The sequence below is a fragment of the Sapajus apella genome, unplaced genomic scaffold, assembly GCF_009761245.1.
Source record: "Sapajus apella isolate SASKATOON/1434 unplaced genomic scaffold, GSC_monkey_1.0 scaffold23, whole genome shotgun sequence".
Taxonomy (NCBI): domain Eukaryota; kingdom Metazoa; phylum Chordata; class Mammalia; order Primates; family Cebidae; genus Sapajus; species Sapajus apella.
Window position 1 is genome coordinate 188,918 of NW_022436963.1, and position 18,994 is coordinate 207,911.

General features: G+C 59.7%; 1 protein-coding gene across 1 annotated transcript in view; it reads right to left on the reverse strand.

Moving 5' to 3' along the window:
* COL7A1 (collagen type VII alpha 1 chain) overlaps positions 1-18,994 on the reverse strand; it is a 31,879-nt gene that overhangs the window by 7,541 nt on the left and 5,344 nt on the right. Inside the window, exons 17-92 of the mRNA XM_032289726.1 lie at positions 18,436-18,555; positions 18,163-18,306; positions 17,695-17,820; positions 17,469-17,615; positions 17,092-17,214; positions 16,603-16,749; positions 16,228-16,362; positions 16,004-16,144; positions 15,787-15,923; positions 15,391-15,517; positions 15,160-15,306; positions 14,901-15,073; positions 14,767-14,802; positions 14,657-14,683; positions 14,515-14,559; positions 14,381-14,443; positions 13,870-13,950; positions 13,753-13,788; positions 13,577-13,612; positions 13,327-13,398; positions 13,139-13,216; positions 12,877-12,903; positions 12,742-12,795; positions 12,559-12,621; positions 12,397-12,456; positions 12,235-12,270; positions 11,972-12,016; positions 11,858-11,893; positions 11,454-11,498; positions 11,323-11,358; positions 11,168-11,203; positions 10,761-10,793; positions 10,557-10,610; positions 10,424-10,483; positions 10,299-10,334; positions 10,111-10,191; positions 9,973-10,008; positions 9,734-9,778; positions 9,446-9,517; positions 9,161-9,205; positions 8,877-8,903; positions 8,652-8,681; positions 8,456-8,536; positions 8,337-8,372; positions 8,226-8,261; positions 8,054-8,134; positions 7,780-7,815; positions 7,313-7,375; positions 7,182-7,226; positions 5,900-5,935; positions 5,792-5,827; positions 5,585-5,680; positions 5,431-5,466; positions 5,308-5,343; positions 5,156-5,203; positions 4,777-4,812; positions 4,536-4,658; positions 4,253-4,453; positions 4,122-4,157; positions 3,978-4,040; positions 3,764-3,832; positions 3,644-3,688; positions 3,456-3,518; positions 3,231-3,275; positions 2,460-2,495; positions 2,303-2,338; positions 2,126-2,170; positions 1,926-1,958; positions 1,784-1,846; positions 1,631-1,666; positions 1,472-1,552; positions 1,289-1,357; positions 1,119-1,154; positions 997-1,038; positions 750-794; positions 624-668 (exon numbers count right to left, since the gene is read on the reverse strand). Of these exons, the coding sequence (XP_032145617.1) occupies positions 624-668; positions 750-794; positions 997-1,038; positions 1,119-1,154; positions 1,289-1,357; positions 1,472-1,552; positions 1,631-1,666; positions 1,784-1,846; positions 1,926-1,958; positions 2,126-2,170; positions 2,303-2,338; positions 2,460-2,495; positions 3,231-3,275; positions 3,456-3,518; positions 3,644-3,688; positions 3,764-3,832; positions 3,978-4,040; positions 4,122-4,157; positions 4,253-4,453; positions 4,536-4,658; positions 4,777-4,812; positions 5,156-5,203; positions 5,308-5,343; positions 5,431-5,466; positions 5,585-5,680; positions 5,792-5,827; positions 5,900-5,935; positions 7,182-7,226; positions 7,313-7,375; positions 7,780-7,815; positions 8,054-8,134; positions 8,226-8,261; positions 8,337-8,372; positions 8,456-8,536; positions 8,652-8,681; positions 8,877-8,903; positions 9,161-9,205; positions 9,446-9,517; positions 9,734-9,778; positions 9,973-10,008; positions 10,111-10,191; positions 10,299-10,334; positions 10,424-10,483; positions 10,557-10,610; positions 10,761-10,793; positions 11,168-11,203; positions 11,323-11,358; positions 11,454-11,498; positions 11,858-11,893; positions 11,972-12,016; positions 12,235-12,270; positions 12,397-12,456; positions 12,559-12,621; positions 12,742-12,795; positions 12,877-12,903; positions 13,139-13,216; positions 13,327-13,398; positions 13,577-13,612; positions 13,753-13,788; positions 13,870-13,950; positions 14,381-14,443; positions 14,515-14,559; positions 14,657-14,683; positions 14,767-14,802; positions 14,901-15,073; positions 15,160-15,306; positions 15,391-15,517; positions 15,787-15,923; positions 16,004-16,144; positions 16,228-16,362; positions 16,603-16,749; positions 17,092-17,214; positions 17,469-17,615; positions 17,695-17,820; positions 18,163-18,306; positions 18,436-18,555 (5,012 nt within the window). The remainder of the gene's footprint in view (positions 1-623; positions 669-749; positions 795-996; positions 1,039-1,118; positions 1,155-1,288; positions 1,358-1,471; positions 1,553-1,630; positions 1,667-1,783; positions 1,847-1,925; positions 1,959-2,125; positions 2,171-2,302; positions 2,339-2,459; positions 2,496-3,230; positions 3,276-3,455; positions 3,519-3,643; positions 3,689-3,763; positions 3,833-3,977; positions 4,041-4,121; positions 4,158-4,252; positions 4,454-4,535; positions 4,659-4,776; positions 4,813-5,155; positions 5,204-5,307; positions 5,344-5,430; positions 5,467-5,584; positions 5,681-5,791; positions 5,828-5,899; positions 5,936-7,181; positions 7,227-7,312; positions 7,376-7,779; positions 7,816-8,053; positions 8,135-8,225; positions 8,262-8,336; positions 8,373-8,455; positions 8,537-8,651; positions 8,682-8,876; positions 8,904-9,160; positions 9,206-9,445; positions 9,518-9,733; positions 9,779-9,972; positions 10,009-10,110; positions 10,192-10,298; positions 10,335-10,423; positions 10,484-10,556; positions 10,611-10,760; positions 10,794-11,167; positions 11,204-11,322; positions 11,359-11,453; positions 11,499-11,857; positions 11,894-11,971; positions 12,017-12,234; positions 12,271-12,396; positions 12,457-12,558; positions 12,622-12,741; positions 12,796-12,876; positions 12,904-13,138; positions 13,217-13,326; positions 13,399-13,576; positions 13,613-13,752; positions 13,789-13,869; positions 13,951-14,380; positions 14,444-14,514; positions 14,560-14,656; positions 14,684-14,766; positions 14,803-14,900; positions 15,074-15,159; positions 15,307-15,390; positions 15,518-15,786; positions 15,924-16,003; positions 16,145-16,227; positions 16,363-16,602; positions 16,750-17,091; positions 17,215-17,468; positions 17,616-17,694; positions 17,821-18,162; positions 18,307-18,435; positions 18,556-18,994) is intronic.

Consider the following 18,994-nt stretch of genomic DNA (forward strand, 5'->3'; position numbering starts at 1 on the left):
GTAGGAGCATGAGCACAGAGCTCAGCAATGGCCCAGAAGTATTCCCAGGGGAGCTCAGATGTGATCATGAACACAGGGGAACTCAGACATGCGACCACGGCCTGTCTCAGGAGGGCACAGACAGAGGGATGCTCAGATATGACCACAGACAGGCGGGAGTTCAGGCATGACCACAGGCACGTGGAGCGTGCACACGAGCGCAGACACCCGGCTCCACGGACGGGAGCGCAGGTACACGGGCACTCAGAGGGGAATGCAAACATGTCCACTCCTGGGGAGAGCAGGCATGGCCACAGGCTGAACGCCGGCAGGCAGGGGCAGGGGAAAGGAAGACTGAAGACACAGGACAAGGAGAGGTTCACAGGAACTCAGCTGCATCCTGGGACCCAGGAGACCAGATGAGAGCACACGTGTGCCCAGATGTGGTGAGGAACAGAAGATCAAAGACATGCACACAGAAGCCAAGACAGGGCCCCCGGAGCTCAGAGTGTGGAAGCCGACAACATGTGGGCATGTGGCCCAACTCAGGGGCTCAGACGTGTGCCCAGGCCCGAGAGTGGCCCGTTATGCCCACCATTGCCCTTCTCAGGCCAGGCTTGCCCTTGCCTGGGCCCTGGACTCACGTCTTCCCCAGGGTCTCCGGGTTCCCCTGCACGGCCAGCTTCGCCCTGCACAGAATGGCCAGTGAGGGGTGTCTGGCCTGAGCCTTCTCTGCCCAGTGCTTAGGCCCCGGGGCCAGCCCACCTTACCTTCTCCCCTCTCAGCCCGGGCAGTCCTCGGTCACCTTTGGCTCCCTGTTGACAGAGGTCAGGAGGAATCGTAGGCATCAGTCACAGACATGAGACTCAGGGATGCATGAGGCCAGGGCTCAAATATGGGGTCTACTATGAAAACTGAGGGTCATGAGGGTGGGTAAACTATGGGTCAAGGTCAGAAGTTGGGCCACTGGAGAGACAGGACCCCCAGAACTTCTGCTGTCATAAGTTCCCCACTCACCGGCTCACCCACCAGGTCTCCAGCAAGGCCTCCAGGGGCACCCTGGTAATAGGGAGGGGTCAGTGGGATTCCTTGGCTCCCACCTGTGGGACCCCCTCCCTTGCCCCCCTGCACACACTCACCTTCTCTCCCTTTGCTCCAGGGAGCCCAACCACAGCCTATGGGGAATGCTGGTGAGTTACTGCCTCCTCCGCCCCGCCCCCACCCTGCCACCCCCATGGCTTTTGGAAACAGGCTTGCGGGTGAGGCAGAGGAGTTGTTGAGTGGGGTGGAAGTCAGGGTCAAAGATCACCTGTCCAGGGGCCCCCGGGGGGCCAGTTTCTCCCTTAGGTCCAACAGGGCCGGGCAGACCTGGTGACCCCTATGGCAGAGCAGCATAAGGATCTCAGGGTCTCTCCACCAGCACCCCGCTGCCCCACTCCTCACAGTTCAGGTCCACAGCCGGGCACTGTGCCCCAGCAAGCCGAACACATACCGGCACACCAGGGCTCCCTCTGTCTCCATCTTTTCCACTGGTACCATCTCGACCTGGGGCTCCCGGCTTCCCTGTCTCCCCCTGAGAGGGAGGAGCTCTGTCAGGGCTGCCAGCTGACCCCTGACCCCTGGAGCCCAACCCTTGACCCCCAGAACTCACCACTTGTCCAGGCAAACCTGGAGACCCCTGTGGACCCTGAGGGAGAACAAGTCGGGTGTCAGGGTGACAAGGGACACTGGAGGACATGAGAGAACATGGGCCCCAAGGGGTGAAAACACAGTATCCCTGCGGGGGCCACACGGCCTCACTCACCACAAGGCCTGAAGGCCCAGGGGGACCAGGAAGCCCCACAGCTCCAGTAGGTCCAGGCAGGCCCTGGAGGAAGAGAAAGTTCAGGGCAGTGCCAACCCCATCCGTCTCCCTATGACCGTAACCTGTGAGCTGGGCCACTCACCCGTCCTGGGGGTCCTGTCTCTCCAGGCTCCCCCTGCAAACAACCCGGAGACTGCGTGAGCAGAGCCCACGTGGCCAGGACTGCTGGAGCGCAGCCTCACACAGAAGATGACAGCCCAGGAGGCTGGCACACACTCCCGGTCCTCAGCGTGGACCCGGCTCAAAGGAGCCTCCTCCTCCCATCCACACACCTAGACTCACCTTCAGGCCAGAGGGTCCCTGGGGTCCTGCAGGGCCAGCAAGACCCTAGAGAAAAGGGACAAGGGCAGGGAACAGGGCTCAAGGATTAACACAGAGAAGGCCTGGCTCATCAGCAGTGGCCAGTGGCTGTCCCAGCCCTTCCAGACCCTCACCAGGCAGGGCGCCCTGGTCACTCACCGGGGCACCAGGCGGTCCAGGGTCTCCACGGCCACCCTGTTGGGGAAATAGTCTGATGAGGGGGAGTTAGCCTCACACCGCCAGGAAAACTGAGGCGGTACTGCTCTTGGGGCAGGGTACAGGATGGGGGCAGAAGTGAAGGTTCTTGAGTACTCACCACTGGGCCAGTGGGGCCTCTTAGACCCTGCAGACCCTGAATAGAGAGGGCGCTGATGAGCCTCAGTCTGGACCTCACTTGGGCTGTTCTCAGCCTCTGGGGGCTTTTTCCTTGGGGGTCAATTTCCATACTCCACCCTTTCCAGGCACAGATAACACGTACCCAGGGACTGCCTCTAATAGATAGCACACATGGGCCTGCGCGCACACACACACACACACACACACAGAGAGGCAGACAGACACAGCCACACGGAGACACAGCACACACACACACAGCACACACACACACACAAGCACACACACAGGCACACACACACACAGACACAGGCACACCCAAACAGGCACACAGAGGCACACACAGGCATAGCGCGCGCACGCACACACACACACACACACACACACACACAGGCACACTCAAACAGGCACACCCAAACAGGCACACACAGAGGCACACACAGGCATAGCGCACACACACACACACATACACAGGCACACACAGACACAGGCACACACAGACAGGCGCACACAGACACAGGCACACACAGACAGGCACACACCCAAACAGGCACACAAAGACAGAGGCACACACAGGCACAGCACACACACACAGACACAGACACAGGCACACACAGACAGGCACACACAGACACAGCACACACAGACAGGCACACACCCAAACACGTACACACAGACAGGCGCACACAGCAACAGCAGCAGCACCTAGTGGAGGGGTCCAGAGCCTGGGCCAGCTGCTTCAGCCACCACTCACCGGTTTCCCTTCAGGCCCAGCCACACCGCGCTCTCCTGGTAGACCCTGCAGAGAACAGGTTTAAGGCTTCAGTTTCCCAGTTGCAACTTCCCCTCCACCCACCATCCCTCAGACAGAGTCAGGACCCAGACAGCCCCAGGAAGTGCAGATTCCAGCCCTGCACACAGGACAACACATGTGAGAGCCACCTTCTTGCACATGTATGGCTGTCGGACAAGGACTTACTGGGTTGCCATCCTGACCCCTCAGTCCAGGCTCTCCCCGGTCTCCCTTGACGCCTGGCACACCCTGCAGGCAGAATGTCATGCCCTGAGCCCCCAGTCCCTGCCATGTGCTCATGTACATACGCACACCACTCCTAGTGTGCCCCAGACAGGAGGGAGACTCTATGGAAGGGTGGGGAGAGGCCTCACCCTGTCTCCTTTTGGACCTAGGTCACCATCGCTGCCTGGCTCCCCCTGTGGGGATAAGATGTCAAGTCAGTCCCTAGTGCCAAGGCAGAGGGTGGCCCAGAGCTGATCCCACACACTGACCTTAGCACCCTTGAGTCCAGGGGGTCCCTGTTCTCCAGGGACTCCAGGACCTGGCCCATCCACAGCCACCTACAAGCACAAGGTCACAGGGGAGAGATGTCTCTGTCACAGAGGCATGATGGAGTCATCATGGATCTCAGGATCACAGGAATTTCTAGGGGCCCAAGCTAAGGGTGGCTTCCTGGTCACCAGTCATAAGCCTAGGGGTGATCACCTTGGGGCCAGGAGGTCCAGGGGGCCCAGGGGTTCCAGGGATGCCAGGAGACCCATCTCTGCCCTGCAGGAAACAAGAAAATGGGATGGCAGCCCTGGCACAGCCCCCAGGCAGCCCTGCCCCACAGAGCCCATCACAGCCCACCTGTTCTCCACGTTCTCCTTTCTCTCCCCGTTCTCCCTGAAATGCAAAGAGCCAGTGAGGACCAAGTCCATGGGTGTCCCACCCCTCCCGACCCCTCTTCCCTCACTCTCCCCACAAGCCTGCAGGCTCACCCTCTCTCCTGGCCTTCCTGCCTCTCCCACACCCCCAGCCCGGCCTGGGAGCCCGGGAATACCAGGCTTTCCAGGCTCCCCGGCAAGGCCAGGAGGTCCAGGGGGTCCTCTCTCCCCAAGGGCCAGGCCAGGTGGCCCCTGAGGGCCAGGGTCTCCACGGTCTCCCTTCAGCCCGCGTTCTCCAGGAAAGCCAATGGGGCCCTGCAGGGGTGGAAGAGGGAATACTGGTGGCTGCACAGATATGCCCCCACAGGGATCACCCCACTGAGCCGCCTCTGCTCACCTCCTTCCCTGGGGGGCCTCGCTCGCCCGGGTCCCCCTTGGGGCCTCGGCGCCGTTCAGGCACGGGCAGGAAGCTGCCAGAGCTCTCATCCCAGGTCTCCACGATCTCCCGCAGGGCAGACGCCTGAGGGACAGCAAGAGGTCAGAGGAGTGGGGTGTGTCGCCGCAGCCCCCATACCTGTGAGCACCACTAGCCCCAGGGGCCCCCACCTGCCCCCACTCCCAGCCCCTAAACAACCCACCTTGATGCCAGCAGTTTCCAGCAACCGATCCACATTCTGGGGACAAAGGCTGGGTGAAGGGCTGCTCTTGACGAAGAAGCTCCTGCCTTCTGCCTGGCATGGCCTCAGGAAAGCACTTCCACACACTCTTCCCCAGGCCTCTCACCCACAGCACCCTTTAGCACTTGGTTGAGGCATGGCTGGAGACCCCTGGGAGCCCCTTGCTGGAGTGTCCCCACTGCCCAAGTTCCCTTGAGTGTGGGCTACAAGAACCCCAATGGGGCAGGGCACTGAACACATAGCATAGAACCCATGGAGCCTCGTGGCAAGGGGAAGGGGATGGAGCGGTGGCCCCCACCGGCAGGCAAAACAGAGTTGAGAGGCTCCAAGCCTGGCTCACCGGCAGGCTTCCAGGCTCTCCTCGCAGGCCGCGCTCTCCAGGGAGGCCCTAGAGCGATGGAGACAAACTGCTAGGGACCAGCTTATGGGGCATGTGTGTGCATATCTGGGTGCTGTGGCTACCTGGGCATGTGGAAAAGGTGCGGGCCTCACCTGCTCCCCTTTGGATCCAGTCTCCCCACGGTCACCCTGAAAACAAGAATGACCAGGTGGGGAAATGTGCCCCAGTCTGGTCAACCCCTCACTGCACCCCGTACCCAACATATGCACACTCACCTTGGGGCCGATGCTTCCTGGGACGCCAGGAAAACCCTGAGATACAGCAGAACACACAGGGGTCACACAGGCCCATGTCTGTCCAGGAGGGATGCCCATGGAAACACAATGGCTTCTAATGCTCTCAAATCCCAGAATGACCCAGGACACTCACCTGGCCAGGAGGGCCCACTGGTCCTGGGAGGCCTGGAGGGCCCTGGGGTCCAAGGATACCAGGAGGTCCACGCTCACCCTTGGGACCGTCACTACCCTGTGGAGGATGCAGCCAGCATCAGGACACTGAGACCTCAGAAAAGAATGGAGTCATATCCCCCAGGGTCAGGGTCAGGGGTCAGAGGTTGCAGAAAACTCCAACACTCACTTCTCTCCCAGGGGCACCTGACTCTCCTTTCTCTCCCTAAGGAAGACAATGATGCTTCAGACGTGGCTCCAAGCAGAGACCAGAGAGGCCCCAGGTCGGGAACTTTACCTTCCTCCCATCTTCTCCAGGATCCCCAGGCTCTCCCTGTGGGCAGAGGACTCCCATCAGCCTAAACGTTCACTGGTGTCTGGCTGCAAGACACTATCTTGGCAGATTTCAGATGACTGTGACTGTATGTCTGCACCGGTAGCTCCATGGCTGTGCGTGTCTTGGAGCATGGCCTGTGGCCGTCGGAGTGAGCTGCTGCATGTCTAAGGGTGTGCCTGCTCACCAGGCAACTGCACACATGTCCTCTGTCTCTGACTCTCCAGAGGCAGCTCCACATTTCTGTGTCTCTGGGCTGGTGACTGTCCACATGTCCTGGGTGTGTGCATATCCATGTGTGTCTTAGCGTACGTCCCCGTGGGTCTATGTGTCCTGGTCTGTCTGCACGTCTTGGCCCATGTCTGCATGTGGGCATGGGCTCGTACATGTCGCCACAGGCCCCCAGTGCCTTGAGAGCTATATGTCTTGGCATCTGTCTGCAACTCCTGTGTGTAGCTCAACGTGTGTGACCACAGGTGTATGGGTGATGATATAAAGTCATGTGCCAGCACATGTTACAGGTTAGAGCCATCAATGTGTGGCTCACCACGACTCGGCAGAGGTCTAGGTCTTGGGTCCGTGTGTCAGACAGCACATATATGAGTCTGGGTGTCAACATGCCTCTAAGTGCCCCAAATGTGGCTTCAAACCAGTGTTTGTGCCTGTCGACCAATCTGTGGCTCTTCACCTGTGCCTGTGGCGGTGGGTTATCTGGGCATGTGTCAGCCCATCCTGGCACAAACTGACCCATTCACCTAACTCCCTATATGTCTGTGAGGCTACCCGTGTGTGCATATGAAACTATGTTTCCAGGCCGGGTGCAGTGGCTCACGCCTGTAATCCCAGCACTTTCGGAGGCTAAGGCGGGCGGATCACCTGAGGTCAATTCGAGACCAGCCTGACCAACATGAAGAAACCCTATTTCAACTAAAAATACAAAAAATTAGCCAGGCGTGGTGGCACATGGCTGTAATCCCAGCTACTCAGGAGGCTGAGGCAGGAGAATTGCTTGAACCTGGGAGGCGGGGGTTGCAGTGGGCGGAGACCGCACCATTGCGCTCCAGCTAGGGCAGCAAGAGTGAAACACATTTCAAAACAAAAAAGAACTATGTTTCTGGATGCATCTGTGTCTGGGCCAGGATGCCTGTGTCTGCATGCGTGCCCTGTGTGCTGCTCAGATCTCGGCTGTGTGCGTGTGCTGCTGTTTCTTGGCAGGTTTTGCCACAGCTGCCCTGGACACACTCACGTTTTTCCCATTCAGGCCAGGTTTGCCATCCTCGCCTGGCTTTCCCTGTGGGGACAGACCATTGGTCAGATGTTGGGGATCGGATGAGGGTAGTAAGGGGTAAAGGGGGTAGCATGAAAGTCTGAACTCACCAGTAATCCAGGGGGACCAGAGGGGCCAGGGGGGCCCTGTTCTCCACGGAGGCCTGGAAGCCCCTGGAAAAAGTCTTTGTTAAGATTGACAGGGCCTCAGAGATATCCCTTGGGGCACACCCCATGGACTAGAAGACCCCAATAGGATCTCCCTCCAGGGTAGAAACCTTCAGGACTGGGAGGTCCCACTAAGATCCCTCAGGCACAGACCCCAGTGGATGGGGGGATCCTACTGAGATTCTCAAGGGAAGAACCCCCAGAATTTGGAAGGCCTATTAAGACCCCCAAGACAAAGAAGGTCAGAAAGGGGGATTCTATTAAAACCTGTCTGTCAGGGACTGAGACCCCTCCCAAAGACAAGGCTGAACCAACTCCCCTCCTCTCTTTGATGCGGTGACTATGATGACCTGGCCCCTGAGCTTCTGCAGGCCCCTGAGCCCCTCTGCCCAGCATCTCCCTTCACTTACATCTCTCCCTGGGTCCCCGGCTTTGCCCGTAGCACCCTGAGGAGAGACTCAAAGTCAGTTCATCATGGTCATGGGGTCAGGGGCTCTAGTCCCTGTGAGCCCAAGGCCTGCATGGCAACGACACGCCCCACCCAGGCAGGGCTCTGAAGATGCAGACAACATGTGCGGCCCCAGAGCTCGGCAAGGCCAAGACCACCCAACGAGGCCGGAGTCTAGGCCCTCATGTGAAGGGGCAGTGGAAGGGGAAAACCAGGCAGGGACTACCAAGACTCACGTTCAGCCCAGGGGACCCGGGGGCTCCTGGTTTCCCATCCAGCCCGCTCCGGCCATCCAGCCCAGGGAGGCCTCGGTCACCCTGAGGAAAATAAAGTGGTAAGAGGTCGCCAAGTCCGAGGTGGGTCTGAGAACCCAGGCTCACGTCCTAAGGAACCTCCACATCCTCTCACCTTTTCTCCTGTTGGGCCTCGGACACCAGGGTCCCCCTGGAGGGAACAGGGTCAGATAAAAGGTGAAGGCAAGATGAGGACTTGGCAGACGGGGCAAAGTGCATTACTCACCTGTGGGCCTGGGGGTCCCCGAAGCCCATCAATGCCCTGAGGATAGGGGAGGAAATCAGAGCAGGCCTGGGAGGACCCGCACCCGCTAGGCCTGCACCCCCAGGACCAACCACACTCACCCTATCCCCAGGGGGTCCAGGGGGGCCAGGGTCACCCTTGGGCCCTCGAGGACCCTCTTGTCCACGGTCCCCAGGCTCTCCCTGTGGCAGAGACAAGCTTGCTGAGGAACAGCCTTGGAGCCAAGGCATGCCCAAGACAGAACATGTCGGGAGGGACACTGGGGTCTTTCCTCCGCTCCCCCTACAAACCCTATACCTTCTCTCTGGCTCCAGGTCCTGTGTCTACCTGTGGGGGGAATGACCACTGAGAAGAATGGCTCAGCAAGGGGAAGACGGGTTGGTGAGGGGAGACAGGGTCTGTGAGGTTTCAGAGGGGCAGTGGGGGAACTGGGAGTCGGTGGAAAGAACAAGGGGACATGATGTGGAGCCAAAGGGGCAAGTGAGGGTGATGACAGAGGACCAGACCCAGTATAGCCCTTACCAGCCGTCCCGGGGGTCCTGGGGGGCCCTGAGAAAGGAAATGATTGTAGTCAACAGGAGCCCTCAGGTCCCAGGGCTTGGCTCTAGTTTGCCCCAGGCTCATCTCTGACCCCAAATTCCCTGAAGCACCCCAATGCCAGCCCAGCAGGTAGGCCGGGCCTGGGGTGGCCATCCGTGCTTCCCACCTTGACCTCCAGGCCCCTCACGTGAACACTGACCAGAGCACTGGCAGCAGCGCAGGGGACCCTCCAGCCCTTCTGAGCCTAGGATGCTAGCCCCACTCACCGGCTCCCCACGGTCACCCTTGGGTCCAGACGGTCCAGGGCTGCCCTGCAGAAAGGCTGGGGTCAGGGCCACTCAGGGTAGGGAGCAGTTTGGGGGAGCTTTGGAAGCACCATGAGGACTCATGGGAATGTTGGCTTCCTTCAGGCCACAGGAAGTAAAGATCGGGAGGGTTTAACATTCCAGGGTTGGGGGTAGGATCAGGTATTGGGAATTGGCTGGTTAGAGGGTTAAGGTTGGGGGTGAGGGGTCAGAGTTTGGGGTGAGGAGTCATAGGTTGGGACTCACATTTCGTCCATCCTCTCCAGGATCTCCCTGGTCTCCCTTCTCACCCACAGGCCCCCGAACTCCAGGTGCCCCCTAAGAAGAGCAGCTGGCCTGAGACAGACCCTCACAGTATTTTGCAGGTGCCCCCATGACCCCCTCCATTGCCCCAGGTTCCCCATCACGCCAAAATCCACATCAGAGCTCCCATCACCCCATGCCTCCCATCCCCCCTTGCCACCCCCTAGCCTTTCCTATGACTTTCATGTCCACCTCCCCTCACCCCTGTTACTTCTCTTCGCCAAGTCTCACCCGAAGGCCACGCTCGCCAGCTTTTCCAGGCAAACCCGGGTCACCCTAGTGATAGAGAGAAAAGTCATATTGCACAGGGGGGTCAGGATCTCATTCACTCAGGGAGAGGGGACAGAGAAGGGCCTGTGCGGCAGCCGGACAGGAGGCAGGGAGTGGACTGGATGAGCTGGAGCCCCCAGCCCACTGGGATCCCAGTTCAAGGGCAAAAGATCAGAAACCACAGTGGGAAGGAGTCTCACCGGAGGACCCTCGTCACCTTTCTCTCCAACTTCACCCTGTGAAACGTGAGAGTCAGCCCTGGTCCCAAGAACCCCCGTGATGTTGGCAACAGCACTACTCCCCTACCCGCTGTGACTCCCCTTACTCCAGCCTCTTACATCTCGTCCTCGGGGGCCAACAGGTCCTGGGGCTCCAGGCCGCCCAGGGTCTCCCTTCTCTCCAGGAGGCCCTGAGTCACCCTGTGGCGGAGGGAAGAGGGAGGTGATGCAGGACGCTCACAGCAGGCAGCCCTCAAGGGCAGGGGACTCTGGAAACCTGGAGGTTGCCCAAGGTCACGGGTACTCACTGGGGGTCCTGCTCTGCCAGTGAGGCCAGTGGGACCCTGAAGGGGATAGAAGAGGGGCAGGACTTAGTCAGGGTCCCACCACCTCATCTCCCTCAGTCCCACTCCCTATCCCCACATTGATTCACCCGGTCTCCAGGGTCTCCCTTGGGGCCAGGGTCTCCAGGAAGAACCAAGCCGGGTGGGCCCTGTGGATGGAAGGGTAAGAAGTCAGGAAGACAACCTTCATCAACCGCCCCCTAAACACGTCCCTTCACTTACCCGTTCCCCTTGGACTCCAGTAGCTCCTCTGGGCCCAGCAGGCCCCGCATCTCCCTGGAGGTGACAAAGACCACCAGTGCTAGTACCAGGCTCCAATTACCCCCCTGACCCAGCAAGTCCTGTGACCCCTAAGTCCCACAGATAGGCCCTGTGACCTAGACCTCAACTCTGTAGCGACCTCTCCTCACCCCACACCAGGCTTACCTTTTCTCCTTTGGGTCCAGCAACAGCAGGTCCCTGAAAACAAACAGGACAGATATAACTTAGCCCTGCCTTGGGAGTTGTATGGCCAAAGTCTTCATTGGAATGGAAGTGACATGGAATTGGAAGTCATACAGCTCAGTCCCTGCCCAGGAGTCACAGGGTCACCACTGACAGCAGGGTAGGGGTGATAAATGGACGGACACAAAGAGCTCGTGACCTGCATGGAGGCCATGGGGTCGCAGCCAGGAGTCTGGAGGCAGGTTCTAGCACAAGGAGAGCCACAGAACTCCGAGCCCACTCAGGGACCCAGCACCGCACTGTGGAATCACAGCCCAGACAGTGTCCCAGAAGAGGGTCACAGCTCAAGGGCTATGCTGCGCTCAGAGCGCCGTCCTCCTGCCACTCACCACCACTGCAGGGTCCCCAGGGCGACCAGGCTCCCCCTGTGAAGGGAGGATAGGGGCAGGGGCCGGGCAGGGAGTCACTTAGGAGCCTAAGATCCCAGTGTCCCACCTGCCACATCCCTAGTACCAGACAGTAACACCCCTAGCCGAGGACCTACCTTCTCTCCTTGGCGGCCGGTGGGTCCTGGTGGCCCCTGAATGTAGAGAAAATGTGAGCCCAGAAGGGAAAGGGAAAGGGGAGGGACACATGAAAGTCCCACTCCTAGTCCCACCGCAGTCACAGACTCACTTCAGGACCCTCGGCTCCAGGACGTCCAGCAACCCCGGGCAGCCCCTGAAGAAGAGGAAGGGAAGAGCTGCGCAGTGAGTGGGGGCGGGGGATGTGGGCAGACAGGGCTAGAGGCTGGGGTTGGGGCTGGAGAGGGCTCAGAGAAGACTGGGATTTAGGTTGGCAGAGGTCAGACTTGGCAGGACAGAGATCAGGTCAGTGAAAGTCAAGGTCAGTTCAGCAGGGTCAGAGGTTCAAAGCCAGGTCCCTGGGGCTGAGGGTTAGAGCCTCTATCGGCAGGGATAAGGGGTCACACAAGGAGGGGTGAAGAGCAGAGGCAGTGGGGGTCAAGGGCAAAAAGTCAGAACCAGAAAGGGCACAGACGCCAGGTCAGCTGGTATGAGCCCTGCGGTCAGTGGGCTTACCCGGGATCCCGCGGGGCCTGGGGGTCCACGCTCGCCCTGATGGAACAGAAGAAGCCAGAGCTGAGTTGAGTCCAGACCCTACAGGGCGCTTGAAGCCCTTGAGGTTGCACTTACCTTCTCTCCAGCCTCACCCAGAGGCCCTGGAAAGCCCCGGTCACCCTGAAGGGAGAGGGTAAGAGAGACAGAGAGAGAGAGGGTGGGCAGGGAGCCTTGAATGTCAAACCCCAGACAAGGGGTCTCACATTCCAACCACTCCCTCTAAAACCACGACCTCTGACCTGGAGGGAACTCTTATCTCCTGATCTTCCAGCCTCCCCTAAGACCATGGGGAGCCCAGAGTAGCACTCCTCACACCTGAATCCCCAGAAACTACTCACTTTGGGGCCAGTAGTTCCAGGAGGTCCCCGTGGGCCCTGGAAGGGATGAATTTGGGGGTTCAGAGATTTGGGTTTGAGCATGAGGATGGAGCAGTGGTGAATGGTTGTGGTGGGGGCTGGAGCTGTGCCACCACATGCAGAACCCCTGACCCCTCCACTCACCTGCTCACCCGGAGACCCAGGTTGTCCTGGGAGACCTGGAGCTCCATCCTCAGAGTCACCCTGAAGGAGAAACACATGGGTGGGAAGACCCAGGGGAGGCCCTGCCCCCAGCACCCAGCCTCCCACCGCAGAACTGGGACATCCTGAAGTCAGGCTTCCTACTTTTTCTCCTTTCTCTCCAGGGGGGCCAACGGGGCCTTGGGGTCCAGTGCTTCCCGGAAGACCCTAGGAGGAAGTGAGTGAAAGTGGAAGCCAAGAACTATGAAGCCCAGGACCCAACCACTGCCCCAGCAGAGACCCACACCCCTGAGCAGGGCCCCCAGCAGGGCCTCAAGACCCCCTCACCGGCAGCCCGGGCTCCCCAGGAGCAATGCCACCTTCACCTGGTCCAGGGGGACCCTGGGAGAGAACAGCAGGTCAGGGAATGAACGGGGAAATCAGACTCCACGCCACCCCCAGCACAGCCTGTCCCTCACTTACCCGCTCCCCACGGTCGCCTTTGTCACCCTAGAAAACAGATCATGACCCCATGACCCTGGACCACATCTCACTCCCAAAGATACCAGAGGGATGAGGGTCATGGGGTCCAATTGGATTACAAGGTTCTTGGGATGGCTGAGGCATCATGACAAGGATGAGGGTGGTCAAAGGGTCAGAAGGGCCAGAGTAAGTGGTAGGGGTTATGTGGATTCAAATGGGGTCACCAGATCTCTGCATCACACGACACTCATAAGGCTGTCACCTTCACAGCTGTTCCAGGAAGCCCTGGGGGGCCACGGGGTCCTGGGTCCCCCTGTGGTCCAAGAGGTCCAGGGGGGCCCTGATGGAAGAGACAAAGTATAAGGTGCAACCACACAGACCCCACTCTCGCCCCCCTCTTGTTGGTCCCCCCCAGTACACATCACTTGCCCGCACATACCCTGGACTTACCGATGGTCCAGGGTCCCCTTTCCGCCCGGGAAGTCCAGGTCCTTGGCCTCCAGTGGCTTGTCCGGGAGGCCCCTGTAGGGATAGAGGGCATTGGGCAGGATTCAGGATATGGGAGCCCTGAGCTGGAAGAAGCCCCTAGGGGTACCCCAGCTATTCCTATTCACGCCTTAGGTCCTGCTCAGGGTGTGGCATGGGGCAATCCTGCTCCTCCCTGGGACATCCCAGCGGCCTCTCTTCCCCCTCCACCTACCGGCTCCCCCTTTGGGCCTCGAGGTCCTTGCTCTCCCTGAGGATGAAACGGAGCAGAGGGTGGTGCTTGGTCTCAGGCAAGGGTCTCCGTGGGCACTCCTCTACCACCCCAGGCTCCCACCCTGTGGAATAACCCTGGGGAGACACTTTGAGAGCAAAGAAAGGAAGGCAGTTTACCTGTTCCCCACGAGGGCCAGGCAGCCCTGGGGAGCCCTGCAAATGGAGGGAATAGTCGGAGCCACCCTACCCACTCAGGCAGCGCCCACCTTGACCCACAGGGCAAGGCTTGCTCACCTTTAGGCCAGGGGCTCCAGGGGTCCCAGGAGTCCCTGGGCGGCCAGGACTGCCTGGGCGCCCATCTGCTCCAGGGAAGCCCTGAGGAGGTGAAGAGGTCAGGGCAGGAAGGGACCCTCCCCTGAGGCTCCTGGTTTGCTAGAGGGGCCTCACCCCATTGACAAGGGATCTCTTACCCTACCAGCCCCCAAGTATTATTGGGAGTAGAACAGTGAGGTAGAGAAGTGGCTCCTCAGAGCTGCAGGAAGCCCAGTTCCAGGCACAAGGCCAGCAAGGCAGAGCTTCCCTGCTTCTGGGACTTAGAGCTGCCACTCAGGCTCTGCATGGGGCTGAGGCCCCACTGGCCCTTCTATTTCAGAGTGTCCCCCCAAAGTCTCAGGGTGGTGTATAACCTCCAGCTGGGCTTCTAGGAATTCCCAGTTATTCTAACACTGCTTCTTCCTTCTCTCTTGTAAAATTGAGACAGCTTTGAGGACTGCGTCAGAGGAACCTTGATGGTCTCCACACTCACCCTCTCGCCCTTAGCAATGATACTTCCAGGGGGCCCCTGAGGGCCAGGAGCACCGGTTCTGCCCTGAGAGAAGAGAGCAGGTTAGGGGGCGATAAGCCAGTTGGGGTGCAGGGACAGATGTGGGGGGCACTCACCGGGAGGCCAGGGTCGCCAGGAGGCCCAACTTGTCCTCTCAAGCCCTGGGAAGAGTGATCAGTGAGGCCTGTGCTGCCCACCTCCCCTTCCCACCTGACACTCAATCCAGTTCTCTGTTCCCCACCCCCAAGGGGTACTCACCATTTCTCCAGGTTCCCCCTTCTGGCCCTGCAGAAACATGTGTCAGATGCGGGTCACAGTGGCTAGCCCCAAGTGCAGCCTCCACCCACGTCTCGCCACGGAACTCTTACCTTTGGACAATACACCGGGCAGTGCTCTGGCCGGGGCTGTGGACATGGAGTCCCTTTGAGGTTGAACATCTGTACCAAGAACCCCCAGAACCTTTATTTCCTACCACCCAGTCCCCCAGAGGCCTCTTCCAAACCTGAGGAGTGAAGGATGCCTGACACAGAGCTGCTGCCAGACCGCTGACCGCCCGGTCAAGGCTTGGCCCATCATCCACGGCGAAGAAGGTCTGGACAGGGTCCACACCCGGTGCCAGGCGACGCAGCTGCTCTGGGTCTGCTCCAGCCATTCCCAACATCACCACGTTGAGCCCTGAGGAGGAGTCCAGTGGCCTGAATGATAACCCTGTCAGGGCCACCCCTATTCCCAGACCCCTTCCCCATCAGCCTAGTCCTCACCAGCAGCCTGGGCCTCCCGGATGGGGCTGAATATGTCACCTCTCAAGGGTTCATCCACTAGCAGAACCATCACCCCTGGTACGTGCTGGCGACGCCCAGGAGCATCTGGTGCCAACAGGTATCTGTGAGCTGTGACCACGGCTGTGCCTGGAAGGAAGGACATGTCAGAACCCTGGGGCACCAAGCTCCCAGTGGGTAGCCCCTAGAGTCCATGCCTGCTGCCATTCTCACCCAGGTTGTTCCCACTTGGGTCCATGTAGGGGATGTCACGGATCTTTTGCAAGATACTGCCAAGGTCATGGGAGCCGTTCAGCGGGAGCAGTGGGGAGGGCCGGTGACTGTAGGACAGCAGGCCAACCTGGGGTGGGGGAGACACAGAGCCTGGGGAGGATGATAGATCAGGGATGGGGGTGCACAGAGCCTAGAGAAACACATCGGGGAGTATGTGACAAAACCCTGACTATCTGTCAGGGAGTGAGCCACACACGCAGCAGGTGAGGTCTGGAGCCTGTGGGAGAGCTGGGAGATTGTCTGAACTACTGGGGGTCAGGAGATGGTCACTGGTATGGAGCCTGGGTTGGGGGGGCGCAGGGAGAAGTAGGAATCCGGCTGCTCCCAGGGCCAAACCTGAACCGCCTGTGGCCCAAGAGGCCCAAGTGCCACCACCAGACGCTCCAGGACCCGCCTTGTAGCCCCTGCACGGTGAGCATTGTCTTGAGTGGCATGCAGTAAGAACACCACATCTGCCAGGCCACGGGGACACACTGCAGGAAGGGGGCCAAGTTACCTAAGCGGCAGCCCACCCAGACACACCTTTCCGCCCTTCCTACTAGGCCCACCATACCTGACGTCTGTGTGACAGATGCCTCAGGACCCTGCACACCATCCAGGACAGGCGTCAGGGAGAAGACATAAGAGACGCCGGGCTCTAGCCCTGTCACCTGCTGGGACCTTGAGATCCCTGAAAGTGTCTGTGGGGCCCCTTCTGCAGAGGACAGAACTTGGTTAAAAAGCAGTCTCCACGGAGCCCCAGCTGCCAGCCCGCTGCAACCCTGGCCTCCCCCTCACCCTGGCCAGGGCCTCTGAGTGGCCGCCAGGATAGGATGTAGCTGGATGCTCCAGACACTGGTGTCCAGGCCAAAGTCACCGAGTCGATCGAGGTGCCCACCACACGTAGTTCAGTGCTTGGAACACGAGGTGATTCTGAAGGAGGAATGAAAGATCAGGGATCACAGGCTGCGTCCTGAGAACCCAGAGGAGAGAGATGTGAGATCCTGGGTCGGGTTTGTCTTATTGAAGCATCATGGGAGGTCATGCTGGGATTACCCAGGGTCAGATGGTAGACGGGTGGGGATACAGGAAGACTCGCTCAGAGTCTGGGGTACAGGAAGTCAGAGTGGGTCATCAGCACGGGACGAGCACCCCAAGGTGAGGCAGGCTTACCAGTATGCACAGTCACCTCTGCGGGGGGCCCTTCTCCAGCTGGCCCTAGGATACTTAGCCTCACGCGGTACTGTGTCGCTGGCTCCAGCCCATCCAGGTGATAGCTACTGAGCTCAGGCCCCAGGACCCGGGACTGTTCCTGGCCACCTGGGGCAGGTGTGAGGGTGGGAACCAAGAGCATGTGGGAGAGTGACACTAGGGGGCATTAATGGGCCCGCCCACCTCATTGACTCTGTTAACTGGGTCCACTATCCTGACTGATCTTCCTCATCCTCACTGACCCTGCCCACTTTACAGACCCTGCCAGACTGACCCTTCATGAACTCATTGATCCCGCCCACTTCATTGATTGATCTTACCTACTGTCACTGATCCCACAGACCCCCAATGACAGACCCCGCCCACTGTCACTGTCTTTGCCCACCTTGCGTAGTCCGCCACACCCCCGACCCCACTGGTCCTTAACCTCCTCCCTGGGAAACCTCTCACCTTCGGGTTGCCAGCGCAGAAGGAAGCCCTGAGCTCCGGGCACCGGCTCCCAGCGCAGCCTCAGCGAGTACTCCCCACGCTGCACCACCTGAAGTGTCCCCAGGGCTGGCGGAGCCTCAGGTGCTGGACAGAAAGCATGGAAATCAGGGAGGCTCTGCCCCCACTGGCCCCTGCGCCAATCCCAGGCCCACCCTGGCACACACACCCCACCCAGCCAGTCCCTCTGACTATCCCAGGCTTCCACTTTCCTCCTCTCAGACCCTGCCCTCAAAGGCTCACTACAAACCCTGGTCCTTTCTCCAATCCCGCGCACAAGCCCCAATCCCTAAACCATCCACACCACCCATCCAAGGCTCTCCAGCCCACACTCTGCCTACGCGTGGTGACGACAATGGAGACAGGTGCACCCTCGCGGTCCCCGACAAGCGCAGTCACTCGCACTGAGTAGCTGACTCCACCTTCGAGACCCCGGATCTCTGCAGAGTCTGTGTTTCCTGGGAGTATCTGGTGTCTCATGGGGCCACCTGGCCAGATGAGCAGAACAATGGTTAGGAGTGGGAGGTCCCAGCCAGGAAGGACAGGGGTGGGGTCAGGGAGCCATACCTTCACTCCGGCCCCAGGCCAGTCTGTAAGCTGTGGCTCCAGTGACCCCTACCCAGGTGATCCGCAGAACGTCACTGGAAGCATTGAGGATCTGCAGCCTTGACACACGGCCCACAGGCTCAGGGGCTGGGGACAGAGGCAAGGTAAGGGGCAGGAGTCACTGGGGGTCTGACAGGACAGAGTGGCAATTCAGGCATGGTTGACATAGGGGTGATCTGAAAGTCAGCGTGAGGTTAGTGTGGACAGGTGAGTGTAGGCATCCCTGAGCGGGAGGAGGTCAGTGCCTCGGGTGGGCAGCATGGGGCCACCAGGAGGTCATCATGGGTGGATGCTTAATCAGAGAGGGGTCGGTCAGTGTGGATAGGACAGTCACTGAGCAGGGGCACAGACGCAGCTGGGCAATCAGAAATATACAGCAGGGCAGGTGGCTAATGCAGTGTGGGTAGCAGCTGGCCAGGGTCCACTCACCTGTCCTCACAACCACGGAGGCAGGGGACCCATCCACACCAGCCACATGGGCCCTCACATGCACCGTGTACTCTGTATCTGGCTCCAGTCCGTCCAGCTCAGCCACTGTGGCCTCCCCAGAAACCAGCTGGGATTTCTCTGGGCCTAGAAGCAGGGATGGAGGCAGCTCCAGGGCTAGCCAAACTCTATCCCCCAGTGTCCCACCTGGACCCCCCAAAAACCCCCAGCCTCCATTCAACCCTGAAATGCCCCCTCCCAAACCCCAGTCCCCACCATGGGCTGAATGCCAGGAAACCCTGTATCCTGTGGCGCCAGGAACCCTGGTCCAGGCAATGGTGACAGATGAGCTGCCGGTCTGAGTCACACGGACCGTCCTCACTGGGCCCAGTGGGTCTGGTGGGGAGAGGCAATGGGGCAATGGGGAGTCTGCTGGGGGAAGCAGGGAAGGGTCTGCTGGGGGAGGCAGGGAGTGGGGCTATCTGACAGGAAAAGGCGATGGGAGTCTAATAGGAGACAAGAATCTGATGGAGGAGACAGTGAATGGGTCCAGTGGAGGAGTGGGGAGACGGAGGTGTTATGAAGCAGTGAGGCGGTCTGATGGAGGAGAAAGGGTAAATCTAAGAGGAGGTTTAGGTCCAGCAAAAAAGGGGTGGGGGTCTGAGGGATAAGGTGGTGAAAATTCGAGGGCAAAGACTATGGGAGCCTTAGAGAAGAGGCAGGGGAATCTGAAGATGGGGAGGGCTTAAGGGGAGACAGCTGAAACCGAAGGAAGCAGCATCTCTGAGGGAGGAGGCAGCGGGAATCTGAAGGAGGAGGCAGCGGGAATCTGAAG